At 50.1% G+C, this 18582-nt stretch overlaps 1 protein-coding gene across 1 annotated transcript; it reads left to right on the top strand.

The window, feature by feature from the left end:
- Positions 1-2668: 2668 nt before the first annotated feature.
- Positions 2669-17710, top strand: LOC134044148 (GDNF family receptor alpha-4). The gene is made up of 7 exons (XM_062493237.1): positions 2669-2942; positions 5925-6005; positions 9341-9686; positions 13035-13144; positions 14660-14794; positions 15001-15158; positions 17564-17710. The coding sequence occupies exons 1-7, from the start codon at positions 2669-2671 to the stop codon at positions 17708-17710; spliced, it is 1251 nt and encodes a 416-aa protein (XP_062349221.1).
- The last annotated feature ends 872 nt before the right edge of the window (positions 17711-18582 follow it).

Genomic DNA, 18582 nt, shown 5'->3' with positions numbered 1-18582 from the left:
GGGAAAATCCTGCAGCACAGAGCCTGACAGGAGCTATTTTTGAAGGCAAAAGCAGCAAGGCCACTCCATCTTTGGGAGAGAAGACCTAATATTGCTCTTGTCCCTGCCTGTTAGGAAGCACTATCAATTTTATAAGTCATGGAGATTTATTTTTTTCCCTAAGAGGTGCTGTCTTAATGTTGCATAAAATTACTCTCTCAGGGGCAGTGTGAGGAGAAAAACGTGGTGTTATGTTGTCTCAGTTGCAAAGACATCACTGACAATAAAAGCCCCTGAATGATTTGGTTTTTAAGTGACACAATTATGGAGCAGGTCATTCGTGACACTCCAAGAGCCTTCAAGCACCTCTGCCATAAAGTCTGGATGGGGGTGTTCTGTGCTGTGAGTTTGGGCTGTAAATATTCACCCCCAGCCTTTGTTCTGTGAAGCAAGGCTCAGCTTGAGGATATATTTACTTAAAATTTTGAAGGAAAATTTCTCAAATGGTCAATCTGCTTGATTTATTTAAAGTGGGATCCCGAAGTGTTTTACAGCTTTTACAGGCTGGTTGTGTTTATAACCATCCTGGGGAGTATCTTCTGCAATTCATGTAGCGGAGAAAGGGAAGGAAGGTCATAATTTCTATTTTAACCTACTTTTCTAGCAGCTGACAGGACACTGACAAAGTCATCTCTTCTAAAATGCAACCTGCTGGGCTTTATCCTCATTCAGAGGAGATCCTTTGGAGAAAGCCAGAGTAGAAAAAGCCAAGTATTTTTTTTTTCTTTAGTCCTATGGATTCTGCTCAGATATGTTCTCTAGCTCATTTTATGGATCTCAGTGAAATTGCAAATTGCCCAAATGATATTTCAAGGAAACCGGTTCCCTGTGTTCGAAGTTCTTCAGTATATGACAGCCCAAGGCAGAGTTTCCCACATGTTGGAAATAATTTCTCTCTCCATGTTTGGCAGATCCAAACAAGCCTTGAGTGCTAAATAAACCAGGTCTATGAATAAATCAGGGGCAGGAGAACTCAAATTTGAGATGGTGTGAGATTTGAAATACCTGAAAGCTTGACGTTGGCCATAAGGCATTTTGAAATAGTCTGCAGTTAGATGAAAGGTTTTTCATTTGAGATTCCACTGGGATATTTCAGGAGGAAACCTCCTGGTGGGTTCACCCAAAGTTTGTAATAAACATAATTGAAGTATCTGAACTCCAGCTGCTGCTTTCTACTCTAATCAAGAGCAACAGAGGCAGCTCCTTCTTAGCAAACACACTGTGACTGCTGAGGGAACAGAAATGGATGTCCTGGGCTCGAGTGCTGAACTGCGGGGGTGCAGAAATTAAGGAGAGGCAGCAGTTGGAAGGCAGAAATGGGGACTTTATGAAGAGATCTGTAGAGCCTTGGAGAAAGCAGAGATTTCATGAAGCTCTCAGAGATGGAGATCAGGGACTCACATTTTTTCAGTATTCTAGTATTGCCCAAGCTGGATCTCACCAGAAGCAGACACTGGAGGGAGTCAAAAAGCAGAAGGTCTTTTCTATCCTTCCCCTTCTGGTTCCTATCCAAAGGGAAGACAAGTTATGTTAGAGACAGAGAGTTCCTTTGGGAAATATTTGAGAAGTTCTGATTCAAGGTCAAGACAGCAGTTTCTGTTTTTATGGTACAGCAGGACCCAAAATTCCTGTATGGGCACTGAAACTGATTCTCCCCTTCCAACAAACCGGGTTTTCCTCTTCCTCAGTCTCCCAAGCCGTGGTGCACTCATGCCTGACTTCTGTCAAATGCTCCAGACCACCACAGCAGTCACCTCTTTGCCACCGGGGTGCACACAACCAGCCTGGAGAAATGAACCTTGGGGTGAGCACATCCCCAGGAGCCAGTCTGGATGTGTTCAGCCTGCTTTAGTGAGAAACAGCAATAAGTAACAAGTGATTGGTCTGCTCCTGGCACTGATGCTCAGCACCACTGAGCCCTGATGAAGTAATTTATTGGTGCATGTGTAGCCATAACATCTTCCTCCCATGCTTTGGGCTCTCCTCTCCAAATGTGGAACACAGCATTTTGTGTTGGTAAAGGAACTCTGAAAACAATTTAGAAAAGCTTGGAAAAAGCCAGGACAGAAACAGTGCGCGTCCTGGGGAGATGGTGACAGTGAACAAGGGCCAACTCCTGGGATATATGTGGGCTGACTACATGTCAGAACACCCACACAGAGCCATTGATAGCTCCAGGAAGGTGTAGACACAGTTAAATAATATTCAAGGAGCAGGGGCCATGGTCTCATTAACATTAGGCTACTGTTAGCTTTGGAGAGCAGAAATGAGATAGAGAGCTGGGAAAGGAAGGGTTTGAAAATACTTTTGGTCTCCAAGAAGGAAAAATCAATCACCAGGAGCTGGTCAACTTTCTGTCACTTATAATCCTGCTACCAGGCTGATCCTGTCATAGAATCGTGGAATGATTTGGGCTGGAAGAGACATCAGAGGTCATCTGGTTCCACCCCTCTGCCACGGGCAGGGACACGTTCCACTACTATCCCAGGCTGCTCAGAGCCCCATCCCGCCCGGCCCTGAACACTTCCAGGAATGGGGCAGCCTGGAAGAAGGAGACTGGGGGGGACACCATCCCTTTCCCCGGGGCCGCTCCGTGCCCTGACGGCACTGTGGTTCCCTTGCAGAAGGCATGGCGGAGGGCGCTGGCCCCAGCAGGGACTGCCTGCAGGCGGGCGAGTCCTGCACCACCGACCCCGTGTGCAGCGCCAAGTTCCGCACGTTGCGCCAGTGCATCGCGGGCAACGGTGCCAACAAGCTGGGCCCCGATGCCAAGAGCCAGTGCCGCAGCACCGTCAGCGCCCTGCTCTCCAGCCAGCTCTACGGCTGCAAGTGCAAGCGCGGCATGAAAAAGGAGAAGCACTGCCTCAGCGTCTACTGGAGCATCCACCACACGCTGATGGAAGGTCAGTGCGGCGGGCGCTCCTTCCTCGTGCTCCTCCTCAAAGGGAGTTGCTCACGGGCTGTTCTACCGAGCCCCCCAGCTCTGAGGTTGCTGCAAAATACCCCTGTAATCTCCTGTGGTGTGCCAATACTGATAGGAGCCAATGGAATGGCTGGAGCTGTGTTGGAGGGGGTTGGGTGGGTATCAGAAAAGGTTCTTCCCCCACAGGGTGGACAGACACTGCCCAGGCTCCCCAGGGAATGGTCATCGTCCCAAGGCTGCCAGAGCTCCAGGAGCTTTTGGGCAATGCTCTCAGACACAGGGTGGGACTGTTGGGGTGCCCTGTGCAGAGCCAGGGATTGGACTTGAGGGTCCCTGTGGGCCCTTTCCAACTCAAGAGATTTGATGGTACTATTGATCCCCGTGCTATTGACATTTTGGGGAAAGCACCACTGAAAATCTGAGATGCCTCCTTCCTGTTTTTTAACCCAACCTCTCTTTCATGACATTCCCAAAATACATTGAGATCTTTTGCTGTAGAAATGCATGACATATTTTGTATCTAAGTATGCTAACCAAGACCATGAACACTGTAGATTTTATAGAAACACAACATAAAACACAGGCATTGAGGAAAAACAGCATGAACTTCAGAAAAATCACTCTCTTAGAATCTCTCAAGTGCACCAGTGTCTTTGGGTTAGTGAAGATTTGGGGCTGGTGACATCGAGCTGGAATTTCAAGTGTTCCCAGAGCCAGTATTAAATAAGTTTGATTTTGATGTTTTTTAAGAGTCACCATAAAATTGCACCTCAGTGACCATAACTCTTCCTTGTCAGGCTGCTGAGTATTTTATGCACCATGAAAATTAAAATGGGGGATAAACCAGACCCTTCCAGCCATGGGCTGGGAAATAGATTAATAAAACACTGCTGGCTGAAACCTGAAAGGAAAAGTGCACGTGTGAGACCACAAGCCAAAAGGCCAAGCAAAACAAAGAGGATGGACACTACAGAGCACAAGCTTGCCAGGATGAAAACTGCTTGAAAGCCTTCAGGTGCCACAGCTTGCAGGGTGCAGAGCATGGTGCTATAAACTGACTGGGGAAATAGAAGAGCTCAGCATCCTCCAGTATCTGGTCTCTGCCATAATTATGTGCCAGATTTGTTTCCACTAAAGGGAAGCCTGGGGCAGAGGTGCCAATCCAGCTTCTCCATCCATCTCATCCCTTCCCAGCTGACCTCCCTGGCTCAGACTTTGGAACCAGATCACCTGTGACATGGCTGTGTAGGGCAGTGCTGTCATGAGGGTTTCCAGCTCTGGGACGCAGAATGTTCTATGTTTCTATGTTGGAAGGGACCTGAAAGACCATCTAGTTCTAAGCCCCTGCCGTGCCAGGGAGGGACACCTTCCCCTGGAAGGGAGAGAGGAGAGAGGCCGGAGGGAAGTGCTGAGAGCAGGCAGGGGACAGCTCTGGGTCTCCAGGTGCAGAGCAGCATCTGGTGCTGGTTGGACTCCCTGCCCAGTGCCTTGGAACTTCCACCTTGGGGATGGCTGGGAGAGGGCTGTCCTTGCAGGCTGACAGCAGCTCTACCCCACTTCTCCACTGTCGTGTCCTGAGCCCCACACTTTCTCAAACAACTGATTTCATTTGCAGTGCAGATTCGCACACCAAATTTTTTATTTCCTTTCCTTAATTTCCCCAGGGAGATTTATTTCGTAGCAGTCCCATGTTTCAGAGTCCTTACACATGTTTAATTGACTGAGAAAGGAAGCCAATCCACACGGTCCATGTAGAGCTTTGTTTCTCAGTCACACACACCCAGGAGGCTGCAAAAAGCTTCCTAGAAGCTTTCTTGCAAAAACGATTGTGGAAGTTCGTGCTCAGGGAATTTACAAAGCACACTATTTACTACTCAGCCTCTCTCGAGCACGCCGGTGTTTAGCCACCTTCCCATTTAGAGACACAATAACATGATGACAACCCGATAACAACTCTCTGATAAGGTTCTTTATCATCAGGACGTAAAACTGCTATGCTGGAAAATACAAATGGGCCCCTCTCCAGTCAGTAACGATGCAAGATATTTCAATGAAGGTGTAAAGCTGCCTTGTAATGCACAGTGGTAATTGCACAGGGCTGTGGACACTGGGAGCCATTCCTTCCTGCTGGAGGTCAGCATATGCCCCGAACGAGAGGTTGGATAGTCCTTTCATCCCAGCCACTACATCTGCTGCTGCTGTCCACATCCATCTAAATGTCTAATAAAAAACCCAACAGATACTGAGCTGTTTGCTTCAATAATATTCCGTGATATCCATCAGGATGATGGGGCATTACAGACCATTGCACAGATGAAAGAGAAGCACCAGTTGAATAAAATCAGGCTCCCAGAGACTTAAAAACAAAGAGAGGAAGTTTCTGTGGGAGCTGTGGGTCATTAGCTTTGTGCCTAGTAAGAAAAAGCTGTTGGCAAGGGGAAAGGGAGAGGTGACAGTAAATATGGAGTGTGTTACCACACACAGAACGCTGTGCACAGTCCTGTCTGTGTCCTAAAAGGAGGTGAGGACCTTTGACCCAGGGAGGGACATAGAAGAAACAGCAATAACTGTGATGGAAGTGCTGTGTGTGTGTAGGGAGCTGGTGATTTGAGCTCTGCCCACGAGCAAGAGCCTGTGCTACAGCCTGCTGTCCTCTCTGGCAATCCCTGCAGCGTGCCCCAGAGCTTGAGCTACAGGGAGTGGGCACTCAACAGTTCTGACAGGCTGCCCCACTCCAAAACTGAGACATATTTCTAAAAGCCAGTTACATTCTGTTCCCTTCTCCAAGATGTGTCCACACACCTGTTCCTATGACTCTGAATATCCATCTACTGGTGGCCTTCAGAGCATAGTCCCCTTGGATCCACCAATCAGTCTTACACAGCAGGTGTTGAACCTTGTGCATCTCAGCATCCCTCAGGAGCCCCACCTGCCTTCTCACCAGTTTCCCTCTTTCCCCCAGGCATGAATGTCCTGGAGAGTTCCCCTTACGAGCCTTTCATCAGGGGCTTTGATTATGTCCGGCTGGCATCCATCACTGCAGGTAGGTGGGTGGGAAATGCTCTGACACCTCCTGGGGCAGGGGGGGGTGGGACCTGGCCCTGGGGTCAAGGACTGCAGACAGGGAAGTCCTTTGTGCTCCTTGTGAGCATTGCCTGGCTCAGATTTAGCAGTTGTTTTCCCAAGGAGTTGCCTCTGATTCCTGTGCTAAACTGTTACATGTTCTGGGAAAAAAACACTTGTGATTTTTGTCTTTTGGCTGTTTCATGTCTGTACTGTGAAGGACTGGGACTGGAGATGTGGCACAGGCCCCTTCCAATGAGCCATCCCAGGTACACTCATTCTCCATAGCAGGTGGATGATCTGTTCCACGAAGGCACCTCATCGAACAGGAACTGCTGGGTCATTGTTAGGTTTGAGAAGGTGCTTCCACATCAGTCACAGGATCAAACTCTGCAGGAAAAAAGGTCAATAACCTTTGTGTTGATCCCAGCCACAGCTTTTAACCACCTGCCCTGAGGGCAACCTCAGGACCCAGAGCCCTGTTCTGCTCTGCATTGTAATCCTGTTAAGAGCTGAGCAGAGCAGCCTGACACCTTTTAACTCCTGGAGGCTCCCCAACTGAAAGGTCGGTGTGGCCAATCCCATCCATCACCAAGGGCGCAGCTGCCACCACAGCCAGCCTGTGCACCACAGCCATGGGGAAGCCCTACCCAGCTGTGGGGTATTTTACCAAGCCACCTGTCTGGGAGCAGGTAACGTGCTCCTCCTGTGTCTCTGGCAGATGTGTCCAAACAGCTTTTCCAGATGTGTGTCTTGCTCTGGGGTGACATCCACAGCTGGAGTGCGCCCAAGCGAGGAAGGAGCGGCATGTCCCTGCAGATGGTGAATGTCTGCAGTCCCCACCACGGCCAGGCACTTGTTGGCTGAAAATGTCCTGGAGCAAATTAGCCCATCAGCCCTGGACAGGTGGAGCAGAAGGGATGGGAGGTGCTCCCTTCACCTCGTTCTTACTGACTCTACCTGGCAGGTTGCTGCATGGACAGGGAGTTTTTTTTGCTGGGTCATGGTTTTCTTTACTGGACTTTTTCCCCTTCTGCTGAGTCCTTGAAAGCTTCAGAGCATGGGGAAATCCAGGCATGGGGACTTTCATGCATGGTTAACACACTCTCAGGTTTTTAAAATAAATTTAAATAGGTTGTGCAGCAAAGTGAATGGGCCCAGGGCAGCAGGGATTCTTCAGAGGACTTGGCAGCCACCTAGGGACATGAAATTTCTTAACCTTTTTGTCCTCATTCGTACTAATCAATATCTTCTATAACATAACTTTGGACCTGTTGCCCTTTACCTGTCTAGTGTCCAGGGTCATATGGTCAACACTGCCAAAGGATCCCCTTTCAAATCCACCAAAAAGAACCAAGAACCTGTTGAAACTTAAGACACCCCTGTGACCCTAGGCCAAGTGAACGACAGGTATATTCAACTAAATTTTACATAAACAATATATGGCCACTACTAAAACTGCACAAATGGAACCATATCCCTCCACTCTAGTTGTAGCAGTGATTTTGAAAAGCACATCCGCTGGTGTTGCGTGGGAAGAGGAGAAAATCCAGCATGTTCCCTGTGATTTATTGGCTGAATGGGTAATGAAACCCTTCCAAGTAACTGTTTCCCATACGTTAGCTGGCAGATCCCCAGCATAAACCCATGCTCTGACAATATTCATCTCTGGGCAGTTTTAAAGGTAAGTATTTAGTGATGGGATCACAACAAGCAAAACTTTCACCCATCTTAAAATAACTGAAAAACTTGGAATTTGACTTCCAGCTCACTGTAAGCAACAGAGGGCAACAGGAAGGGGAAAATAAATGCTGGGAGAAAGAGCATCTGATAAAGTCAGGGAATTTAAGGAGGGCAGCCAGCTCTGAAGTGTTCAGGGAGATTGTCAGTGTTTTAACACTGTCAGCAGTGACTGGCTGCTTTTAACTCCCAGTCAAAGATAGGGCTTGACTCTGCATTGGGAATTTATCATTCTGGGAATTTTTCCTCAGTGGAAAAATCTTTCTCTGCTGGGGAGAAAGTCCTTCTGGTGTGCTGCAGGTGATGATTTTAATTCAGAGAGATGAAAACCAGCTTCAAGTCCATTTTTTCTCTTAAGCTCGAAGGACCCTTGTTTTATCTGTTCGATCACAGTCTGCTGTCTCCACTGGCTCCTGCCAGGGCCCCTGTAGCATTTTTCCCCTCTGTGAAACAGACCCCCATCCACCTTTGAAGCAGCCCTACAACCACTGTTAGACAAATACCTTTCCCTCTTCCTTTTCTCAATATTTACAGAGAAGGCTGTTGTTTAAACTCATGAGATCCCTACTTTCCCGCTGAAGACACCATTTTTCTCATCCATCACTACAGTTTTTGCTTTATTTTCCTGACCTTTCCCCTTACCGCAGGTTTCCTCCACCTTCCCTGCATCCCACAGCACATCTCTGCTCTCCCACCCAGACTGGGACATTCTTTCTCCTCTTGTTCAGGAGGGTGGACATGCAGACTGAATTTGATGTAAGCCAAGGGTGACCCCGCAAAGGGTGTGGGGGGAGACCCACGTGCACTGCCATGCAGGCAGCAGCAGGTCCCAGGGGCACAAAGCTGGGTGGTGCCTCTGATCCCTCTCTGTAAAGGCACCGTCACTGCTCAGGACATCAGATTCAGTCGGACTGGTCTGGATCAGGCACATTGCAACCCAAACAGGTCTCGTTGAGCTGGGCAGATCCTGGGGTGAGCAAACAGAGCTGCTGCCAAAGCCAGACGTGACCCTCCAGAGCCCCAAAGAAACACCCTGCCCAGGGCAATGAGTCTGAGGGGCCAGGAATCAGTGCAGACCACCCATGTATCACAGACCCATCTTTGCCACTGACTCAGTCTTTGATCTTGAGCAGCTTGTGGAAACAAGAAGTCCATTAGTGTAGATCCCAACACGAGTGGATCTGTGCATGGCCGTAAGCTGATGCACTTTCTAATGCCTGCTGTCTTCCAGGTCTCAGGCTGGTTAATTTGTATTAGTAAAGTGTTACCATATGCCCAGATTAAAGCAAAACTCATTTTATTAAATATACGAGCTTGGTGAAGTGAGCCCTGGGGGGTAAAATCTGGTATACAACTGTGGCACTTCTTGGGAAAAGATGAGTGCAGAAAGGGGATTTGGTCCTACCAGGACAGGGAGAGCAAACCTGCACTTCACCCTGGCACTGCCTTCCTGGAGCAGGTGTGGTCTCACCTGGTGGCCACAGATGGGAGCAGGGTGGGCCAAAGGTCTCAGAGATGGTGCTGCAGGCCAGGAGGTCGGCGCAGAACTCCTCACCGTGTGCCACGGCCCCACAGGCTCTGAGAACGAGGTGACACAGGTGAACCGCTGCCTGGACGCCGCCAAGGCCTGCAACGTGGATGAGACGTGCCAGCGGCTGCGGACGGAGTACGTGTCCCTGTGCATCCGGCGCCTGGCCCGCGCCGACGCCTGCAACCGCTCCAAGTGCCACAAGGCCCTGCGCAGGTTCTTTGACCGCGTGCCCCCGGAGTTCACCCACGAGCTGCTCTTCTGCCCCTGCGACGACACGGCCTGCGCCGAGCGCCGCCGCCAGACCATCGTCCCTGCCTGCTCCTACGAGGCCAAGGACAAACCCAACTGCCTGGCACCCCTGGACTCCTGCCGCGAAAACTACGTCTGCAGGTAACGTGCACGCGGGGCTGCTCTGCACGGAGTGCCATCCCTGGACAGGGGCTGGCACAGGTCGTGTGTGATAATACGGGTTACGTGTGATAACACAGGTTATGTGTGACATAACGCAGGTTATGTATGTGATAACACGGGTTATGTGTGTGATAACACGGGTTCTGTGTGTGATAACGGGTTATATGTGATAACACTCATTACGTGTCATAACACCCGTTATGTATGTGATAACAGGGGTTATGTGTGATAACACAGGTTATGTGTGTGATAACACGGGTTATGTGTGATAACACGGGTTACATGTGATAACACTCGTTAAGTGTGTGATAACACAGGTTATGTGTGTGATAACACTCGTTATGTGTGATAATGCTCATTATATGTGTGTTAACATGCTATGTGTGTGATAACCTGCTCCATGTGCACCACAGCCCATTGACAGGCCCATGCCTTGGCAGCCCCTTCCCATGAGCCGTGTCCTTGTATCCTACAGAGTGTGTTAACAGACAGCAGGAGACAGGAGATGATCATGCTGAAGTTTTTCAGACATTTTCTATGGGTTTTTGGCTTTGGTCCTAGAGAAAGACCTGCTACGGAAACAGTTCCAGGAAGGAGCAGGTTAAGCAGGAATTTGGGGGGAGGGTCCTTACATCCATCCATTACATAAGGTCCTTACATCCTTTCACCATTCCATCTCCCTCACTGTCCCTCTTGCCCAGCTCAGAGCATCCTCAAGGAGCACCCATGGTATACTCACAGCCACAGGCACTTGTGAAGGTCTTAAAACAGTGTTTGTTTGTTTGTTTGTTTGCTTGCTTGTTTAATTAGAAAAAAATAATCTATATATGTAAAAAAAGTACCCTTCTGCTGCAAAACTGAGTGTTGGAGAGACCTTACAGCACATCGCAATACCTAAAAGGAACCTGCAAGAGAACAGGAGAGAGACTTCTTTGGACAAGAGCAAGAAGTGACAGGACAAGGGGGAATGGCTGGAAACTGAAGAAGGGTAGATTTAGATGGGATATTGGGAAGGAATTCCTGGCTGTGAGGGTGTGAGCCCCTGGCACAGGGTGCCCAGAGCAGCTGTGGCTGCCCCTGAATCCCTGGAGTGCCCAAGGCCAGGTTGGACATTGGGGTTGGGATCACCTGGGACAGTGGGAGGTGTGTGTGAGTGATTCTGTGTTTTGGTGACTGCAATAGGAGTCTCAGAGTCCCAGTGTCATTCCAGATCCACTGCACAGTCTGTGGCCAGCCTGTTTTTCTCCTCTTGTTTCCACCCAGCCCCAGTCACACACACATAGACCCATCCCACATGCACAATGACAGCAGAACCCCTTCAGTGCTTTCCCTTCATCTGTACTGTTTCTACCTCCGTTTCTCAAAAAGTCTTTGATATTCCAGAAGGTTAATCCACACAGCAGAGCCCACCTGGCAGTGAGAGATGTGAGACAATAACAGCACCATGGGGGCCCAGCCCAGTGCCCTGCATGAGCCACCAGCACACACTGGGGAAGAGCACAAGAACAAGTGTAGGACACACCTCCCTGTATTGTCTCAGTCTCTAATTGCTGTGGGATTTGGGACTTCCTGAGCTGAACTTCCAGCAGCCATCCCCTTCCAGCACGTCATCTTTTAATTACAATAAAAATGTTATGTCTTTTCACAAAGGAAGGTGAGAGCAGCAGCAACCTCTTGGAAGCATGGAAGTACAAACACCCTCAGCACTCTGCACCCCAGAGAGATGGAGGCAGGAGAGCACTGAACTGTGCAGAAATAGACTCTGAAAGATGCAAAGCCCCTGGGCTGAGCAGACCCTGCTCAGATGTTGTCCCCTGCCTACCCAGGGAATCTGAAATAGATGGGTACTGCCATCTCCCTAACATGACAAGAGGGCCCAGTGGGGAGGAAGAGGTTCAAAGGGGAGAGTGTTACTCCCCAGGAGACTGGGAACTATTTCCTGCAAACAGCACAGCTGTTAATTATCTGGTCCCTTGGTCTCTGAATATATAATAAAAAATATCCTCTAGAGACACAGAGGGAGCAAGAGGTTGACATGTGACCTGGTCAAAGCCAGCAGTGCAGAATCCACAAGGAGAGCCAGGAATAACTCATAAAGAAATGGAGTGAAACACTCCAAGTCTCACCCTGTCTGCACTGCAGCTCCTGCACAGCTCTAGCCATTTGACCTTCCCAGCTCAGAGGGGTAGGTTCTACTAATATGGATTTTATATATGGATTATATAAAATCTGCAGTCAAATCTCTAAACAACGCAGCACGTTTTGGGAAAGATTTTTGCCTGTCCATGTTACAGGAGAAAATGGTTGGCATGGGGCAAATATGGGAACAAAGATGAGAAAAAAACCCCAAAACTTGGGTGTAGGGGAGAAGTGGGCTGGAAAGTGCAAACAGGAATGCTGACACTGACCAGGAGCAAGAGCAACATGTCTGTAAGAAAGGATGTCTGGGAAGAGCAACATCCTCAGTTGTTCTGAGATTGCCAGGCAGGGTAAATGTTTGAGGTTCTCAGTTTTCAGCTCAGACAGTGCAGGTTGTCACATGAAGATCCCTCCCTTCAAGTGTGTTAGTGTGGATGCTGAGTTTCCAAAGCATCATGTGAAATCCCTTCCTGCCTGGCCATGGAATGAATGCTGAGATGGATCTGGATCTCCAGCTGTTGCTGTCCTGCCTGCAAGTCCTGTGTTGATGCCTCAGGTGTCCTAGGATCTCCAAGCACCACCATGTGCCAAGAGCTGACTCATGCCTAAAGAATTACGTGGCAGATTGGCAGAATGACCTGCCTGCTCCACAGGCTGCAGCAGAGGATGTGGCAGCGGCCCTGGTGATGGGTAGGACATTTCATATCTGAGCCTCTGGACATCTTCCTCAATCTGAAGTGGCCTCAGCTATATTTAGAGTCCTTAGAAACTGGACCAGAGCAATTCTCTGTTTCATCAAATCAGACTAAAAATGAAGACTGGGGTCTTTAGGCAAAGTTGTTATCCAAAAGATAGAAAATGGCAACACAGGCTGATTTTCTTCCTAGCAACAGCTCTTCCCTCAAAAACTGACCTCACACAACAGAAAACAAACATTTCTTGCAAGACTGGACTTTTCTTGCTGTCCTGGAGGAGGCCTGTAAAACATCACTGTTCAAAACCTCCTCCTGGATTTCTTGGGGTGGGCAAGGGGTTGTAAGAGGACGTCTGTTCCAACTGTTTGAAAAACACCTGCAGCAGCATTTTGTGAACACGTTCCCTCTGTAAACACCACGAGCGTGCTGTTACATCCCTCTTGGCCCAGCTACCTGTGGTAATGTGTCCCATTTTGTGCTCTGGCTCCATCAGGTCACGCTATGCAGAATTCCAGCTGAACTGCCAGCCGTCACCCCAGGCTGCGAGCGGCTGCCGCAGGGACAGCTACACTGCCTGTCTGCTGGCCTACACCGGCATCATCGGTAAGGGCTGCCTGCTGCCCAGGGCTCCGGCCAGCCTGGCTGGGACACGGCTCCTCTGGGAGGGACACGGATCCTCTTGGAGGGACACAGCTCCTCTTGGAGGGACATGGCTCCTCTGGGAGGGACACGGCTCCTCTGGGAGGGACACAGTTCCTCTGGGTGGGACACAGCTCCTCTGGGTGGGACACAGTTCCTCTGGGTGGAACACGGCTCTTCTTGGAGGGACACGACTCCTCTTGCTCAGGCTATGAAGACAGTAAGGTGGAGAGCTGAACTCTCAGAGACATAACAGAGTCATGGAATGGTTTAGGTTGGAACAGACCTGCAAATCCCATCTCATTCCAACCCTCTGGCATGGCCAGACTCCAAGCCACTTCCAACCTGGTGCTGGTCTTTCTCCCTTGACATGATTAAGCCATGGGGATAGGGTAACTTTAGGATGGCTGCTGTGGAGGGAGAAAATCCATGGGCTACTGCAAGATTCGAGCTTCTTTGTCTGGTGGAAATAGATGGGCTGTCCCAGAGTGTCTGCTCTGCCAGGGGTTCCCTGATGGCATCACCACTGGGAATCACCATGCACTGCCATTTTTCCAACTTCAAAGGGTGTCAGATTGGGGTTTCAGATGCTGCAGAGCCTAGCTAGCAGCAGTTGGCGCAGGCACAGATAAGAATCTATAGAGAAGCACCAGTGGACTTTGGACCAGATCTGTCCTGGTGGATGAGACAGAATGACATTTTTGGGTTGACATTTCATTCTGTTTTAATCCTTTGTTCTAGAGATTGAGATTGTTTTTTTCAATGACAGCATGAAAACCTTTATATACATTCACAGCCAGGTTTTGAATGCTCAGCCTGGAGAATAAAAGCCTTCAAGAAGACCTTAGAGCCCCTTCCAGGGCCTGAAGTGGCTCCAGGAGAGTTGGAGAGGGATTTTGGACAAGGGCCTGGAGTGTCAGGATAAAGGGGAATGGCTTCCCACTGCCAGAGAGCAGGGATGGATGGGAGGTTGGCAAGGAATTCCTGGTTGAGAGGGTGTGAGCCCCTGGCTCGGGGTGCCCAGAGCAGCTGTGGCTGCCCCTGGATCCCTGGCAGTGTCCAAGGCCAGGTTGGACATTGGGGCTGGGAGCAGCCTGGGACAGTGGAAGGTGTCCTTGCCATGGCAGGGGTGGGAATGGGATGGGATTTAAGGCCCCTTCCAACCCAAACTATTCAATTATTTTCTGAATGTTATTAGGGAACCTGAATTCCCAGAAACTGCCATTCCTTGGACTGATGGCACTTTTTAATTGACTGAAGGCTTTGGTGATGGTGGTGTGACAAAAAGGGTTATGACTGCTCCTCTTCTCTTCCCTGGGAGCAAACCAGACCTATGACATCAGCACTTGAGGGGTTTTGTTGCTGTTATGGAGGGGCTTGGCTGAGGCAGAGTAACCCGGGAGAGCAGCACAAAGGGATGTCACTGACCCTTGCTGGAGTACCTGCCCCGCAGTAACACTTGTCCGTCGGTCCCGGCAGGCAGCCCCATCACCCCCAACTACATCGATAACTCAACGTCCAGCATCGCTCCCTGGTGCACCTGCAACGCCAGCGGGAACCGGCAGGAAGAGTGCGAGAGCTTCCTGCACCTCTTCACCAACAACATCTGTCTGCGTAAGTGGCACAGCTGCAGCTGCTGGGGCGGCTGGGGTTCGGGCCATGGAGATGCCGTGGGTCTGCAGAGTGCAGCTCCCTGTGCTACCAGCAAAGGAGCTCTGGAGGGCCTCGGGCGTCCGTTTGGGTGATGCAGAGAAAGAGGCTGGGAAAGGGACACTTCCCCCTGCCCTGACAACCCTTTTGTCCATCTTTCCCACACAAAGAGAACGCCATCCAGGCCTTTGGCAACGGGACTCACCTGAACACGGCCGTGGCCCCATCCATCCCCCCCACCACGCAGATGTACAAGCAGGAGCGAAACACCAACAGAGCTGCGGGGACCCTCAGAGAGAACAGCCTGGAGCACCTCCAGCCCACCAAGGTAGGAGGACAGGGCAGGCCTGGCCCCGAGAGGGGATTGGCCATTGCCTCCTGCAGCCTCCTGGCCTCAACTCCTTCTTCCACCTGTGTCATTTCAGTCACATGCAGACATCCAACCCACCCTCCTCCTCCTGGAGGCCTGGTTCTTCCCTTCCCTTCCCTTCCCTTCCCTTCCCTTCCCTTCCCTTCCCTTCCCTTCCCTTCCCTTCCCTTCCCTTCCCTTCCCTTCCCTTCCCTTCCCTTCCCTTCCCTTCCCTTCCCTTCCCTTCCCTTCCCTTCCCTTCCCTTCCCTTCCCTTCCCTTCCCTTCCCTTCCCTTCCCTTCCCTTCCCTTCCCTTCCCTTCCCTTCCCTTCCCTTCCCTTCCCTTCCCTTCCCTTCCCTTCCCTTCCCTTCCCTTCCCTTCCCTTCCCTTCCCTTCCCTTCTCTGCCCTGCCCGGCCCTGCCCTGCCCTGCCCTGCCCTGCCCTTCCTCTTCCTTCCCATTTTTCAGAGGTATGTTCAATTTAGAAGCACTGGGAAATCCATTGGGTTTTCAAACCACTGGCTTGGCTCCTCAGCATCCTTCAGTGCATCAGTTCAGCTTCAGACAAGCATTTCAATTTCCCAGGACACAAGTTCCTCCCTTGTTAGATGAGGATTCTAGAGGTCATAATGCAGAGTTTTGACTAAGGTTTGCTAAGCATTGGAAGAATTGAAAGGAAAAGTTTTGTTCATCAACAAATGATTACTATCAAAATAATATTAAATTGAAATTATTTTAAAACAAATAATGTGTCCATTTACTGATGGTGGCCATGATAAGCATTAAATATTTTACTTTTAAATAAAACAAAATGACCTTGACTTGTCACACCAGAGTAATTTTCAGATGCAATTATTTTACTATTGAATAATTAACAGTGACCCTGATTTGCTGAACGTTCAGGTTGCAGAAGCTGTCAGTTTTAACTAGACTCCAAGGATTGAGCACTGGGCTGACTGATACCTTCAGAGAGATTCCAAATGTGGGTTATTTTAAGGCTTATCACTGTTTCTTTTGCTGGAAAATACTCAGCTCACCTCTCTGCACCCTGTTTTCACAGAGCAGCAGGTTGAGAGGTGGAGAAAAGTGGCCTTGGGTTCCCTCAGTGCTCTCCAGGGCACTGGTGGCACTGCTGCAGAGCACAGGGACACCTCCACCAGGCCATAAACTTGGCACCCAACAGATCTGAGGATTTCCCTCAAGCTGGTGCTACCCAGACCTTAGAGAAATCCAGGTAGTGGCCTCAGGTCCAAGTCTAGCACTGAGAACTTCATTCTGGAAGTGATGGAGAAGCTGTGAGCCATCTGTGACCAGGACAGTATTCCCAACAGCAAGTGGGAGGCTGGAAAAAGCAGCTGCAGTAAAGGATGACCCAGCTACATGTCCAACCTCCTCGTGGCAGTAGCACATCCCTCTGCTGAGGTGTGAGTGCTGCTGGAGCATGATCCCTGCTGGCACTGCCAGAGAAACCCGGGATTTGGATCTTGACTTTGGATTCAGCTTCAAATCCAGATCCCATTCAATGTTTAATGGGGCTGGCACCTCTGGAGCTGTGCGGGAAAGCTGGTGAAATGTCTCCCAGCACCATGGAGGGATATTCCATACACACACCTTTAAGGTCTCCAGGTGAAGCACTGGCCAGCAGTGGCTCCATAAAGGTGCATGGATCACCATGGATCACCACTGACCTGAGTGGGCTCTGGCACCACCTCACACAGGCTCCTCCAAGCACTGCCCAAACCACTGCTATGCCCACTAACGACTGATGTGACACCACCTCCACCAGCATCTCCTGAGGAGCTGCACTGACCTCCAGGCCAGAGTCTGGGTGCCGAAATCAGCCCTGGCCCCTCTGCACATCCATACACTTGGGGCCACACCATCCCCAAATGCTCTGGGGCACCAGGAAGGGACACCAGTTTGATTAGAGAGATGGGGCCACTCTCCTGTGAGGAAAAACAGAGTTGGCATTGTTCAACCTGGGGAAGAGAAGCTTCAGGGTGACCTAATTGTGGCCTTCCAGTGCCTGAAGGGGCTCCAAGAGAGCTGGAGAGGGAATTTGGACAGCAGCCTGGAATGACAGGACAAGGGGAATGGCTTCCACTGCCAAAGGGCAGGGATAGAGGGGATATTGGGATGAAATTCTTGGCTGTGAGGGTGGAGAGATCCTGGCACAGGGTGCCCAGAGAGGCTGTGGTTACCCTGGGAATCTGTTCCAGGCCAGGCAGGTCAGGGCTTGGGGCAACCTGGGATAGTAGAAGGTGTCCCTGCCCATGGCAGGGGTTGGAATTGGATGGTCTTTATGGCCTCTTCCAACCTAAACCATTTCACGATTCCATGATCAGCCACATCTCTCACCCCACACGGTCTCCTTTCTCTTTCAGGTGGCTGGAGAGGAGAGGCTCCTGCATGGCTCCACTCGTTTGTCCTCAGGGACCTCCAGCCCAGCAGCCCCTTCCTGCTGGGTGGCCTCTGTGTTGCAGATGTGGCTTCTGCTCGCTCCTGTTGTGCTGAGCCTACCTGTGATGTGAGGCAGGGCTGGCACACACCAGGCAGAGACTCGATTTGTGTTGGTTTCTTTACTGAACAACCAGATCAGTAACTTTTTCAGGAGGAGAGCAGGGAGAAGGGAGGGGATGGGAAGGTAAGTTGAGTGTTTGAGCATCCCTTCCTCCTCCTCATCTGTCTGCCAGTTTATTTGATTTTATATGATCAGCATTGTTGACAACCAGCTCATTCTTGGTCCTGGCCACCTTTCCACACCACAGCTTGGTTGTTGTTTCTTCAGCTCTCTATGGATAGGGCTGGAGCCATGGACAATTTCCTGGAAAAGATGGAGGAGAGAGTTGATCCAAGAAATGAGAGCTACAAAGGAAATGCTTTTTCCTGCCCCAGCCAAGAGAAGAAAGACTATGGATGGATGGATGGATGGATGGATGGATGGATGGATGAACAGATGACTTGTCAGTAGGTTTCCTGAAGCCCACACTGAGGGGCTCTGGACAGGACATGTCAAGTGATGTGGAGTTCAGATGTCTCCAGGGACAAGGAGCCTGGTTCCTTTGGACTGAGGAAACCAGGAGTCTGATGAGAAGGGGGTTGGTTTTGTTCACTGGAGAGGAACCTGAAGCATCTCTGGGGAGGACCAAGTAACCACACTGAACTGGCTGGCAGGGATTATCCACCCTCTCAAAACCATGGCCAGAGTGCAACCAGCATCCATGTCCCAGCTGTCACCTTCCCCTCAGGTCCTCCTTCTTAGGGAACCCTCTGTCTTGTATTGATGGTATTCAGGAAGAAACACGTGTGTTGCATTTTGTTTACAGCTGAATTTTTTGTGTCCCAAGCCAAACATCTCTATCCACCAGTCCTGTACAGTGTTTGGGGCATTTTTTGTCACATC

Source organism: Cinclus cinclus, chromosome 5 (genome assembly GCF_963662255.1).
Source record: "Cinclus cinclus chromosome 5, bCinCin1.1, whole genome shotgun sequence".
NCBI lineage: Eukaryota > Metazoa > Chordata > Aves > Passeriformes > Cinclidae > Cinclus > Cinclus cinclus.
This window is presented reverse-complemented; position numbering and strand designations above follow the sequence as displayed.